The sequence below is a fragment of the Giraffa tippelskirchi genome, chromosome 2 (genome assembly GCF_054371585.1).
Source record: "Giraffa tippelskirchi isolate mGirTip1 chromosome 2, T2T-mGirTip1v1.2.pri, whole genome shotgun sequence".
NCBI classification, from domain to species: Eukaryota; Metazoa; Chordata; class Mammalia; order Artiodactyla; family Giraffidae; genus Giraffa; species Giraffa tippelskirchi.
In genome coordinates, this window is record NC_137276.1 from 178,001,744 (window position 1) to 178,015,529 (window position 13,786).

The 13,786-nt window shown below is 41.0% G+C and overlaps 2 protein-coding genes across 6 annotated transcripts in view; one reads left to right on the forward strand and one right to left on the reverse strand.

Moving 5' to 3' along the window:
- Nucleotides 1–13,786, reverse strand: part of CD96 (CD96 molecule) — a 94,972-nt gene that overhangs the window by 49,694 nt on the left and 31,492 nt on the right. For all 5 annotated transcript variants that reach the window (XM_081542631.1, XM_081542598.1, XM_081542609.1 and 2 more), the window contains exons 6-7: nucleotides 2,572–2,662; nucleotides 424–612 (exon numbers count right to left, since the gene is read on the reverse strand). In XM_081542631.1, coding sequence (XP_081398757.1) covers nucleotides 424–612; nucleotides 2,572–2,662 — 280 coding nt within the window. The remainder of the gene's footprint in view (nucleotides 1–423; nucleotides 613–2,571; nucleotides 2,663–13,786) is intronic.
- ZBED2 (zinc finger BED-type containing 2) lies at nucleotides 7,631–8,284 on the forward strand. Its single transcript, XM_081563520.1, has one exon. The coding sequence runs from the start codon at nucleotides 7,631–7,633 to the stop codon at nucleotides 8,282–8,284; it is 654 nt and encodes a 217-aa protein (XP_081419646.1).

The following is a 13,786-nucleotide window of genomic DNA, read 5'->3' on the forward strand; positions in this document are numbered from 1 at the left end:
TTAAATATGCTATATATAAATGAATGCTTTTATAGACTCAGAAGCAATTTTAGGATTTTAAAATCTCTCTTGATTATCAATATATTAGTGTTAAATTTCATTATATGGTAGATTAACAAAAATGCTAGTTAATTGAGTTATTATTAACTGAATCTGAACAAAAAGTTCACTGTATTCACCAGAAATTTTTGGAAACAGGAATTAGCTACTTTTTATTTGAAGAAATTCTTTTCAGTAGAGTCCTTTTAGTCAAAAAATGTTTGATACTTTGAAATCGAATAAGTTTGAATAGTGTAGAGAGAGTTTTCAGAGATTAAAATATCATGGAAACAATCAGTATTCTATTTGTTTTAGTTAGAAATGTTCTGAACTTATGGCAGTCTTGGCCACCCCCTTGTTGACCTCATTAAATAGATAACTCACCCAAGGAAAATGTGATCTTTTCAGATGAGCTATTCCACACTTTGTGTCCAGGCGCTGGAGACAGAGCCATACACCAGATGGTCAGGTTGTTTGAGTGGGCTGGTTTATTATCATATACACTTGTCAAAACAGACTTCAGTTCCCAAAATCCATCTTTATCTTTTCTCTTTTCACTAGTGGTATACATTTCTACAAGACAGATAAGAACAAGGTTCGTCACCAACATTTCCCATATGAGCTGTAAAACGATGCCAAGGCATGGCTGGAGACAGTTCAGCTTACCGTGGTGTAGTCTAAACGTGGTCAAACTGAAGCTCTTGTCCATTTGTCTGGTAGGCCTGGAATTAAACTGAACTGTTTTGTTCAAGCTCCTACATGGCATTGATCCATGGTCAAGGTATGGAATATATTGGTTAAAAGTGTTGCTTTATTTATAACCATGGGTCTAGTGGGTCTGGGGGCAAGTTTTCCCAGCTCATCAGCATTGCTGATAACAGTGAAATTGATGATTTGTCCCTGGCCTGAGTGAGATCCTGGGAGGTCTCTTTTGTGGAGAGTGAGTAGTAGCAAGAATACACCTAAGTGACCAGGAAAATATAAAACAACCTCAGCTGAGACTCCATTTTGGGTCCTCCACTTTGAGGTGCTGTGAATGTGTACATGGGATGCATGGTGGCTCAAATGGTAAAGAATGTGCCTGCAATGCAGGAGACCCAGGTTCGATCCCTACATCAGAAAGGTCCCCTGCAGAAGGGACTGGCCCCCATTCTGGTATTCTTGCCTGGAGAATTCCATGGACAGAGGAACCTGGCCAGCGACAGTCCATAGTGTCCCAAAGAGTCAGACATGACCAAGTGACTAACACTTTCACTTCACTTTCAAATGTGTACATGGGATCCATATCCTTACTTTAAGGATATTGTTGCTAGATTATATCCTTTTCCTGAAATAAGCTGTTATTTATTTATAACACTGTATGTTACTTATAACACTGTCATTTGAGGTCCTGTGAGTCTTCTTTAGAAATAGAATCTTGTTTAACTGCTACTGTTGGTACCACCTCCAAATAGCATACGTGGCAGCAGGACATGAACGTAGAACTCTCTGTCCCTGTAGGTCAGAACTTTGTTTCACAGCTTCTTGACACTGAAGGTTCTAAATCCTAATTCTAAAGTTAGCACTTGACAAAGTAGTAACTACATGCGGTTGTGCGCTGGTAAAATTTTGGCCACAGTGCCTGGCCTCATGGTTGTAAGGATAATGATCCTTCCAATATATCCATGATGAACAAATCTATAATGACCCTTAACAGATAATTTCAGGATTGCATCCTGTCATTATTGTGGGTGAATTGTTTTTAAGGTGATCCATTAACAAAACCAGTAATTCAACATGAGTCAAGTGGATCAATAGAATCATTCATCAACAAAGACTTAAAACTTTATCAATTAAGGATAATGCAATAAGAAATATGTGACTGCTATTGCTGAAAATATATTGAGCTTTGAGGAAAAATGACTCTGGAGAAAGGAGAAGGGCCATTGTCCCAGGCAGGAGATGGCCCAGATTGTTCTGGCAGTGTCTATTGTGTTTACCATGAAAACATGGCTTTGTACATTCTCACCTGAGCTTGTCTCCATGTGTGTCCTGCTCCAGGAACTTTTAATCCTCCTGATGAATATGTTCCTTGTCATGGAGCCAAGTTATTTACATATACTTCCTTCAATCCTCCACCCCACCCTACCCAGATCCTTGCAAGAAAAAATAGAAATTATTTGTTTGTTGATTTAAGGTAGTGATGCTAAGTTAATCGGAGCTAAATGACATGATTAATACATGTACGTTGAATTAAACTTGCGTGCTCTCATAGAAGAGATCTGCATTTACCAACAGCTAAATAAAAACAGTACTGTTCATATGTGAATGGACCAAGTCAACTATATTTCTTGTATTCTGGGAAATACCTCCCTGCTCCTTGGAGGAGCCAGATGAGGTGTCAGAAAATGGCATTTGGTAGGCAAGATGATGTTTTCTTGGAATAAGAATTGTTCTTAAATGCCAAGATTGACTTGGAGAGTGGCAACTTCTATTGTTCTTTGTTTTCTTTCTTTCTTTGCCAAATCCACTTCCACTGACTGATTTCCTTACCTTCTCTTTCACCTTGAGGGAAGCTCCTCTGTATAAACCAGGTGAGGTTTGCTGTGGGAAATACATTCCTCAGTGAGCAGGTAAAAATTCTCTGGGGTTAGAGACAGAATATGGAAAGAATTATTTGCCAATTCAGAAAAAACTGGTGCCTCATACATCTCCACTGGGCCTCAGGTGAGGCAAATCGGCACAAAATTACTTTTTCCATTTTTACTGCTGTATTTATTTTTTTATTGGTGGAACTCCCCAGACCAGGGATTGAACCCGCACCCCCTGCAGTGAAAGCATAAAGTCTTAACCACTGGACCATCAGGGAAGTCCTTTCCACTTTTAACAAGGCAGTGTTTACCTTTAAGAGGTTACTTAAAATGTGAACTATAAATAGGCAATCAGCTATAGATATATTACAAATTAACAGCTAGAATTCAAGGTCAATTTAAGAAGAATCTAGAACTATACTAATGTTGCAAATCTGGATTCTGAGTTCTGGAAAAGGAAGATTACATCTCTATATAGGCAGAATAAAATAGCATAAATGGAAACCAAAGAAAAGGAAGAAATTATAACAGGCAGAGGCCAGGGAAGAATATTCTGTCAGACCAAAAGCTAAAAGAGACCCAGACTTTTGTTGTTTTTGTTCCTCAAATAATGTAAAGTACTGTTTGTAGCAACAACTATAGAAACCATTTAATATAAATATTTCACTTTTGACTCGTAAAGAGTTTACCTAATTAATTTTTTATCATGTTAACAATCCTATCGGAGAAGGCAATGGCACCCCACTCCAGTACTCTTGCCTGGAAAATCCCATGGACGGAGAAGCCTGGTAGGCTGCAGTCCATGGGGTCGGGAAGAGTCCCACATGACTGAACAACTTCACTTTCACTTTTCACTTTCATGCACTGGAGAAGGAAATGGCAACCCACTCCAGTGTTCTTGCCGGGAGAATCCCAGGGCCGGGGGACCCTGGTGGGCTGCCGTCTCTGGGGTCACACAGAGTCAGACTCGACTGAAGCGACTTAGCAGCAGTAGCAACAATCCTATAGGCTAGGTAGGACCCACTTTATTACTGCCGTTTGACAGATGGAGAAGTCAGGGCACAGAATCACCTAATGGTTAAAGGGAGTGGAATGTAGTTGATGGTAAAACTGGAGGTGTTACCTTAATCTCAGTAAAAGATATTTCCTGGTAAAACACATTGCATTAAAATAAGAAACAAGTACAAGAGCAAGTAGCTTATGTTACAGAACCAGGGAGCTTAGCAGTATGGTTAGTTTGTTTGTTTTTTCCCCAACCCTGTGTTTGTTTTTGTGAGATGGTGGTTTCTTCAAGAGCCTGGTGAAAATAGGTAGTAAGGGATTATCTGATCTTGATTATTTTATCTGAGACACTACAAAATTATAATCCTTGTTATAGTTTTATAGATATGTGTATTTTACATGTGGCCAGCCCTAAGTTTTTAATTCTCAGATATTTTTCACAATTGATGAATATGCTAGTTAATTAGCAAAGAACTGTTACCTATATGCAATGCTTGGTGTGTCAATTCCCCCGCAGATTAGTTATGCCCGAAGAGTCTGGTTTTGAGCAGAGCTGAGACACCAAATCTAAGAATAATACTAAGTCCCATCTTTCTGGTGAGATCCCACCAAGGTGCAGATGAACATCCCTCAGAACATCACTGTAAAGCCCCCAAGGAAATACTGAGACTTTCAGAGGAGGTTATTTGTTGTACCCAAAATGGTAGATAGCAAACACTGAAGCCCCAGATTTCCCACCCATTCAGCACTTAATGGGGATGCAGGCACACGATAGGAATGCAGATCCATGAAATTATGTCGCTTTCTGTCTTAAAAGCAAAAGTAGGTCTCCCGAAATATATTCTTATTAAGTAAAGGAAAGAGAATTCAGTTTATTTAATCCAACAAAATGCCAAAGACTGACTTTATCTCCAGGTGATCTGTGTAGGATCTATAGTGAAAAAAATGTTTTAAAAATGTGTAAAGGTTTGTATTAATGTCAATACCTTTAGCCCCTCTCATGATTCATTTTCTCTATGCTCATCTAATCTACCAAAAGATTATGATATGGTAATATCAGGAATGAGTAGGAGTTCCATTATTTTATAAAGGCAACTGGCTCACTGAAGAAATCTCTTGTTAACTCAATAAAAATATAAAAAAGATTTAGTGCCTGTAAATTTTCTAAATTCAGATTTCACAGAATGATTCAGGTTTCAAATATTCTATGCCATCTCCAGATAGTGTTCTAAGATTTTGCTTAGGAATATGGTTCTTGTCCTGAAACTCCTCTGGTCTCTAAAATTGAAAATCTTCAGACTAAACTAATTCAAACTGAAGTCAAACATGTTATGAAATGTCAAGCATATGTGATTTTGCTAAGCAAGCCAAGTTGTATTTCTTTGTGAACTTTCAAAGGATTAAGAAGAAAATATGTCAAATTTTAAAAAATATGAAATAAATATGAACAAGAGTTTATGTGCACATGCATACAAACACATGCACACACACACACACCTTTTTCTGCTGAGGAGTCAAAATCATTTACTCACAGTGTGAGTCTGTTTATGAAGTATTCATGAAGCAAGCAAATTATTGGTTTCTCCAGCACATTATTCTAAGTACATATGGTATAAGTGAGTAATACCACAAAGAATTCTGTAGAAAGTGCCAAAAAGCATTTGGAGAGTTCTGTGGGAGTGCAGAGAAGGATGAAATCTGGGAACAACTTGGCACAATTATATTTTGTGGACAGGGAAGAGTCAGGCCTGGAACCTACAGGTGGAAAGTAGTGGGAAATTCACAAAAGATGGGCGATGGATTGGTTCATGGACTTGAGTGTGAGTTGGGGATGTTGGAAGCAGAGGTTGGAGCAAGATGAGATTGACGAGTCAGGAAAAATGAATCCAAATCTGGCTGTAACATTGATCATTCCCTTATTTCCACAGCTGAAATACTGAAATGGTGACCATTTGTAAATGATCCCATATTCAGTTCGGTTAAGTTTGGACAGGACCTTTTCCAAAGGACTTTTCACAGAATCAGTTTGAAAATATTTAGCTTATTAGTCTAGAAAGAAAAATCCTTAAAAAAAGTTTCCCTATTTGTTTACCAACTCTTCATTTCTATTTGGAGTCTCTCCAGGCCCCACACATTTACTTTTCACTTGAAATTTCACTTGTAGTCTCTACATGTTTTCTACTCTACCATTTCTGCATCTTCTTCCTGTAACTCCAGGTTTTTCCTCACATGGATATCTTTAAAATGTGCTTGTCTCTTCTTAGTAGGTTTTCCTTCTGAAATCTATCTAAATTTATATTTTTTGCTTAAGTTGTGATTGTCCCTTTATTTCACTTCAGCTGAAAGTAGAAGCCAACAGATTTCAGCTTTTCCAATTCTAGTTACATAATATAATAGAAATCAACCCCAAATTTGCTATATTTCTCTAAATTGTGGGAGAAGGGTCCTTTTATTTAATCTTCTCTGTCTGCAAGTTCTCTGACTTTTCTACTGACTTGATAATACCAATAGTTTCCAACCAACAATGGGGACGTCACGGCCTGACAACCAGATAAAATATTTGAAACCACAGGTATCCTCAAGGCATGTGGTTTCTTTGCTCATTTTTCACCCTTCCTTGTCTTAAATCTTCTTTGCTTGAGAGGCCAGATGATCTAGTCTTCTGGAAACAACTAAGACGTGTAGGTGCTTGATTTATTGTTTTACTTCGCAACATTTGCCAGGGACAACTTTTTTTGGTGGTGGAAGGAGGAGGAGAAAAGGTCTGCATTTATTGCAGAGAAACCTTACAGGTAGGGTCACACCCAGGCAGAAACAAGGCTTCCCTGGAAGTGGGAGGGAACAGGAAGTGGAGGTGCCCTCCTCCTGGCGGCAGCAGGCAGCTTACAACCTTCCAACGTGATAGGAGCGCTCCCTGCATCAGAACCCTCAGAGACCACTCCTGAGCCTTGCTTGCCAGTAAGTACCCACTTGGGGCTGGGTGGTGCTTTTGAATTGCTCAGGGTGGCAAAGCTTGATGGATAAGGTTCTCAATCATTTAAAAAACTATCTAAGAGAGAGAAGTCAGGCTCTTCTAAAAATGTACCATAACTTTCCATGTGTTAATTTATCCTTAAAATGGGGTCCCTACACCAAACATCTGGAGGAAGTTGCCATCAGGAAGATCTCATCCACTGTTGGCTTTGCAGGTGATGGTGCCAGGGAAGGTGGAGTGTGGTGAGCTGCTTGCTGAAGTCACCCCGATACAACCAGGCTGTGGAGATGTGCTCCCCGGCTCTCTCCTCCAGGTATGCCAGCTCCTCCTGCTGAAAACAGCTAAGCCTGCTGTTTGGAGTTCTTGGAATCCCAGCCCTGAGGAACCTCTCTAGGGACAAGCTGACTTTACACTGGGAACTGTATTTCCCAGACCCTGGCAGGCTTTGCAGCTTCTGGACTGACTTCTGCATCTGTTCAGAGGAACAGCGAGTCTCTCCTACATTAGCATCAGTCTCTGTTTGCTTCTCCCCACACTGAGGGAGACCCAGTGAGACCCTCACTCTGGCATCCTGGACAGCCTGAACCCTGAGGCTGCTCCTCCTGCCTCCAGAGTGCATCAGACAGGTCTCCGGGAGCACCGAAGCAGTGGAAGCAGCCAGGAGAAGAATCAAGAGAATACCTGAAATTCTCAGTATTCAAAAACACCTGTGGTGCTGGTTGAGGTACTGAACACTGAGCTCACTGGAAAGCTTTGTATCAATAATTGCTTCACTGAGTTATCTTGCCTTCTGGCCCAGCCAAGGAGGGATCAGCACGGATCTGGTCATGGAGGGAAGGTACAGGAGAGCCTCAAAGGCCATTTTGCTTGGCTCTGACTCACCCTGACTCTCCAGTGAAGCAGAAAGGAGGAAACATCACACCACCCAGGTGTGGCCAGCCTTTGACCACTATTGCAAATCCCTGAGAGTCACCCAGTCCCTTCCCAAGTACACTTTTAGCTTTAGAGACTTCTGGCTCAAGGAAAGCTGTAAAGAAGAGACAGGATGAGGCGGGAAGAGGAGGAAGAGGACGGAAACAGGATGAAGGCAAAAGGGCACTTGGAAGTGAAGGAGGAGGAGGAGATCAGTGAGACGGGAGAACCGGCCGGCCCTTTTGCCAGTGCCATGCCCACCCCGATGCCCCACAACAAGGGAACTCGGTTTTCCGAGGCCTGGGAATATTTCCACCTGGCCCCTGCCCGGGCCGGGCACCATCCCAACCAATATGCTACCTGCCGCCTGTGTGGCAGGCAGGTGAGCCGGGGCCCTGGGGTTAACGTGGGCACCACAGCCCTGTGGAAGCATCTGAAAAGCATGCACAAAGACGAGCTGGAGAAGAGTGGCCATGGTCAAGCTGGGCAGCGTCAGGACCCCAGGCCTCAAGGGTCACAGCTCCCCATGGGTGTTGAGGGTGACTGGGCCAGGCTTCTGGAGCAGGTGGGGGCCCTGGCTTTATGGGCCAGCCAAAGAGAAAAGGAACTTCTGAGGAGGGAGAGGGTGGTGGAATGGCGGGAGCGGGTGGTGGAGAGGAGAGAACGAGCCCTGGAGGATGTGGAAAGGGCCATCCTGGAGATGAGGCGGAAGGTGAGGGCTGAGAAGGAGGCATGCCAGAAAGAGAAAGACCAGTCTGGGGCAGCTCACCCCTTTCATTTTGTTTAAATGGGGCTTGGGAGAAATTTATTCTGAAAACACTGACTTTAGACCCATAGCAAAAAAGTCCTTTTAGTTCCAGCTTAAATATACAGCAAAGTAGCTTGGTAGGATTTTAAGAGAAAGAATAGTATGGGTTAATCTCAGCAGGTCTGAATTGGCCAAATGCTTATCTTATCTAAGGTTCCTTAGAACAGTATTCACCAAAACCTTAAAATATACTAACCATGGGTCTGTGAGTTATTTGGGGGCAGAATGTACCCAACTGTCAGCCTCAATGAGTGAAAATAATGGGATTTATGCCTAGCACTTGGTTTTGGTGGAGCTGAAGGTTTTGATGGTTGAGACTGGATGGGTGGCTGGAATATGCCTGCGTGGCCAGCTCATTCTGGAGACCCCCATGATGAGCAGAGCTCGGGCTTATTGGGACAGAGGTGTTGGCACACATTCTGGTGTTGATTTAAGAACTGAATGTTAAGCTGGTTCTGTGGGACCCAGCAGTGGAAGAAGAAAGAAACGTGGGCCTGAGATCTCCAGACTCTTTCAATGTATATCATTCTCCCATTATTGCAGTCTTATATTAAAGCTGTTTTATCAGAATAACCCATCTTAATCCTGTAAGACTTTCCAGCAATCTAACACATAAGTAATTAATGGGTAATAATTAGCACAGAGAATTAAAGACTTTCCAACTCACTTGAATTAAACATTAAAATAGAGCATATAAAAATTTGTTCATAAATATTTTAAAAACATAATTCGATTTCATATTAAGCTTTGTTAAAGGAGGAGTTAGTGAGGAGGAGGTGAAAGAAACTCAGAAAGAAAAAGAAAAAGGTGGAGAGATGGGCTATATAAGGAGAAAGAAAGAAGAGAGGCAGAAAACTGAAAAAGGGACAGAGAAGTAATGTGAAGATGAGAAAGACAGCTCCCCAGAGAAAGTTCACCATGGAAAGGTAAGAGACCTTGACTGTCTGGGAGAATGAAGGACAGAGAACATTTTCTTCACTTCTGAGGTCAGTTTTAATGAGTAGAGTTGCTTTTGTTTTGTATCCACAGACCACACAGACCACTCATTCATTCAAGCAATAGGTTTCAGATTATATGCCTCAGATTATTGGCATTATAGCTACATGCCAATGCTTTGTTCTCTAATTTTTAAAAAGCTGTTCATCTTTAAGTATTCAGAGATGCTTTGAAAAAAAGGAATCCAGCAGTCCATATGGAGAGGTAAATTCCCTGGGCTGCCGAGAACATGTTTAAAGTGTTAACACAGGATTTGAATAAGATCAAACTGGAAACCACTCTGGCCTTTGTGCTGGAGCTGACTTGTTTTGGATGATTCCTATTAAACCTTATTATTTACATATATTTAAAACCGGGTTGGGAGTGGGAAGCAGGGTATGGTGGGAGATGCAGAAGACAAGTGGAGACTAAGCCAGTATCTCATGTGTAGATAGTGTGAGTGCTTTCAGTCACTCGTCTCCCTAAAGCAGACAAGATAATAATGGCATTTTGCCTCATTCAGTCCTTACCTACATGGTTCCTTTCTACTGCTTGTTCTTAGACTTGTCAGCAGCTCTAACAGCCATATCTGTCTTCCTTGTGAGCTGTTTGTGGAAAAGACACAAGTCCAAACACCAGACTTGTGAAAAACCCACACTGTATTGTAGTCTTGTAATTCCCTCTTTTTCTAGAAATGTGCCTGATATTAAAGCTTTCACTTCCCTTGTGGCTTCTCCCCAAAAAGTGTGTTGCCTCTTTGAGGACCCTCTCCACCTGTGGAGAAAGCTCAGGGCTCACTGCTGCAAATGATGGTGGTGGCTGGTCATCACCTGGCTGGAGATATGGACTCAGGAGACTTATTATGCCACAAAGATGCTAGGAGGGAAAAAGAGGCTGCAATATCTAAAACACACACACAAGGAATGGAGTTTAAGAAGGTCAAGAAATTCACAGAAACTCAAGTTTTGTAAAACCAAAATTAAGTTAACACGAACAATCAAATTCTGTAAATAGCTAATGGAGCTCTCCTGCTAAGCTCCGATGTTTGGTTTTAAGATTATAGTGTCTTTTTTCCACGAGTCTTATTATTTTAACCTCTCTTCCTTTTTTAGGCATTTTAATCCCATTTGCTTTTGCTTCCTGTTTCATGTGAAGTAGTTTTTTATTTGTTTGTTTTCTAGTTTTTTCCCTAAATTTTATAAAACATAATAGTTAGAGAGTGACAAGGAGAGGACCCCATGGAGATGATCAAGGAAAAGCACAGGCAGGAAAAAAGAGACCCATGTGGAAAGAGACATCGTGGAAAGCCTGCCCTGTTGAGTAAACTAGAGTTTTCCTGTAGCTCTCCTGTGTCTTCTTTTGCTGCATCATCAGAGTGGATATAGAGGGCTGTGGGCTGTGATTGACAGGCTTTTCGGCCCAGTATCTTTTGCTCCAGAGCAAAAATCTGCTACATGGGCAGGGGGTGGGGGGAGGTGTTGAAATTTAGGCTAAAGACTCCTTTTCTTTCCATGGCGCTGTGCAGCAAGGCTGTGTGCCATGTGGGGGGCCCTGGCAAACCCAAGCCCTTGGAAACATGCAAGAACACGACGTCCATAGGGGATGTGACCATGTCACTGTCACTCTCTAGCATGTCTAAGCTTGAAAGGCTTCAGTGTTAGAATAATCAGGGGACTTTCTCTTCTACAGGAAAACTAAATTAACCATACACTTTGTAACTTTGACTGGTGACACTGGAAGACACAGTTCAATACCTGTTGCTCTAACACAGGGCTGCTGGTACAGTGAATGTGTAGTACCTAGTAGGCATTCCATAGGTGCATAATAATTTCTAAGAGATGAAGGAATGGGGATAGTAAATTACCATTACTGAGCACTTGTGGTTGCCAGATGGTAGACACTTTGCATACGCTTCTCTCATTTGGTCCTTAGGTCACCATTGTGAGGTTGGGATCATTGTCCCTATTCACTGATGAGGAACCTAAGAACCTGAGGTCTAAGACCCGGAATTAATAGTGATAAAGGAGAATTCAGACCAAGATCTACCAAATTCCACAATCTATATTCTGCCATTTCATTATTCCCCACTGTCTCTGAGAATCAGTCACACAGTAGATTTATGAATATACATGCAGAGGAAGGAATAAGTGAAAGAGAGTGAGTGCATGATAAATAATGGGAGAGAAAAAAGACATTTCTGAGATATTGACTCTGTGCTATTTACTCCATTACTATGGATAAATCTAATGTAACTAAGAACCCAGCATAATATTTATTATGATCTTGGCTTTAGAAATGAGTTAGTTGAGACACATAGAGCTTAACTACTTGATGAGGCTATCTTACTGGTAAGTGGTCGAATTAGGATTTGACCTCATTTCTATTGGCCCCTGAAGCATGATCTCCTTGCTATGTGGTCCTGCCTCAGTATGAGTGTGCTAAATTCTCATGCTAGTTCTGCCTTTTGTTAGTGGCTTAGCCAGTGGTTTAGACTCTCCAGGCCCCAGTTTCTCATCTGTGATTTGACAGATCTCTACCTATTTCAGAAGCTTATTGGGAGTATCACGTGTTAAAAGTAAGTGGAAGGGCTTTGAAGAGTTAATATGCTGTTAAAAATACAATGGGGATTATAAGAATATCAGAGTGAGAAATTGTGAATGTTTGGCAAGGTCTTAAAAGATCCATAGACAAGCTGTGTCCTGCAGCTGATTATGTGGAGTTGTAAGAGATTATTCACTAATTCCTCAGGAAGGAACATTCTCTGGTTTTTCTAGTTAGTGCCTAGAGAATTATGGGTACAGAAGAGAAAATCTGATGACACAAAGTCCTTTTCTTAAAAACTGAAATTCTTGGATCCAATCTTGTGATTGGAAAGTTGGGAAAGCTGGTATAGGAAATGAATTAGAACAATACATGGACTGAGTCCACATTACCTCTAAACATTGGCCCAAGAAACTACAGAAAAATCCTCATAAGAAACAAAAACACCTACCAAACATTATATCATGAGATTATGTCTTTTATTTAAACTACTGAAATGAAGTACACTAATAAACTTGAAAATTAATTGTGGCAGAACCAAAAAATGGAAACCTTTTCTATGTACTCAGGATTACAATAGTGATCTAAGAGACCCATCCATAAAATCAACAAAAGATACAAAGACTTGGATAATATACTCATCTAAAATCATACCGGAGAGCCTGAGTTATGATTTGTATGCAGCTGTCAAATTATATGACTGATATTCAGTGAAAATATGGCAAGATATCATAAGTTATTTAATGTTCTTGGGGCTAGAAGAAACTAGAATAGGAGTATAATTTTCTCTAATCCCATTTAATAGAACATGTTTGAAAATTAATGGAGAATATTCATTTTACTTGGGGTTTTGAAAGTTTGAATGAAGTCATGTCACAAGATAGCTCAGTAACAAAACATAAGTGTCAACGAAAATGCTTATTAAGCTCTTTATATCAAACAATGAACTAAGAACTTTTCACACATTATTTTGTTCAATTCTTAAAAACAACATGCTGCTAAGACACTTTAGTCATGTCCAACTCTTTGTGACCCTATGGACTGTAACCCACCAGGTTCCTCTGTCCATGGGATTCTCCCGGCAAGAATGCTGGAGTGGGTTGCCATTCCCTCCTCCAGGGGACCTTCCTGACCCAGGGATCGAAACTGTGTCTCTTGCATCTCCTGCGTTAACAGTCAGGTTCTTTACCACTAACACCACCTAGGAAGCCATCTTAAAAACAACAACAATATGCATAAACTCTCCTCATCCCCTTCATATAGATGGGAAACGTGACTACAAAGATGTAATAATTAATTAGCAAAAGGTCACAGCCAACAGGAGGAAGAGCTGAGGAGTGAGACCAGATCCCAAAGACTAGAGGCTGGGAACTACCTATAAGAAATTAAAGTCAGATTCCAATTTCCTTTTTCTCCTGCCCTTCCTATATTGCCTAAGAAATAGCCAGAATTCTGAAGAAGTTCAGATGGGCACATTTCCTCTCGTTACTTAAAAACACTGGGAAAGCTGGTATAGGAAATGAATTAGAACAAATTAAATGTCAGCTGAGCAAAACCTCATTCTTACACCAGCATTCACACTGCTTTCCACCCTACTTTTCCTTCACTATCTACTTCAGTTTTTAGTCAACAGAAATTTAAACAAATGAGACAATTTTTCCAGGAAATTTAAGGACTAAGGATCACAAGATCATACGTTCTGAAAGCCCTAAGGCAGAAAATAAGGATTCCCTTTTGGTTTCTAGAATCATCTTCAGTTCAGTTTAGTTCAGTCGCTCAGTCATGTCCGACTCTTTGCAACCCCATGAACCGCAGCATGCCAGGCATCCCTGTCCATTACCAACTCCTGGAGTTTACCCAAACTCATGTCCATTGAGTCAGTGATGCCATCCAACCATCTCATCCTCTGCTGTCCCCTTCTCCTCCTGCCCTCAATCTTTCCCAGTGTCAGGGTCTTTTCCAATG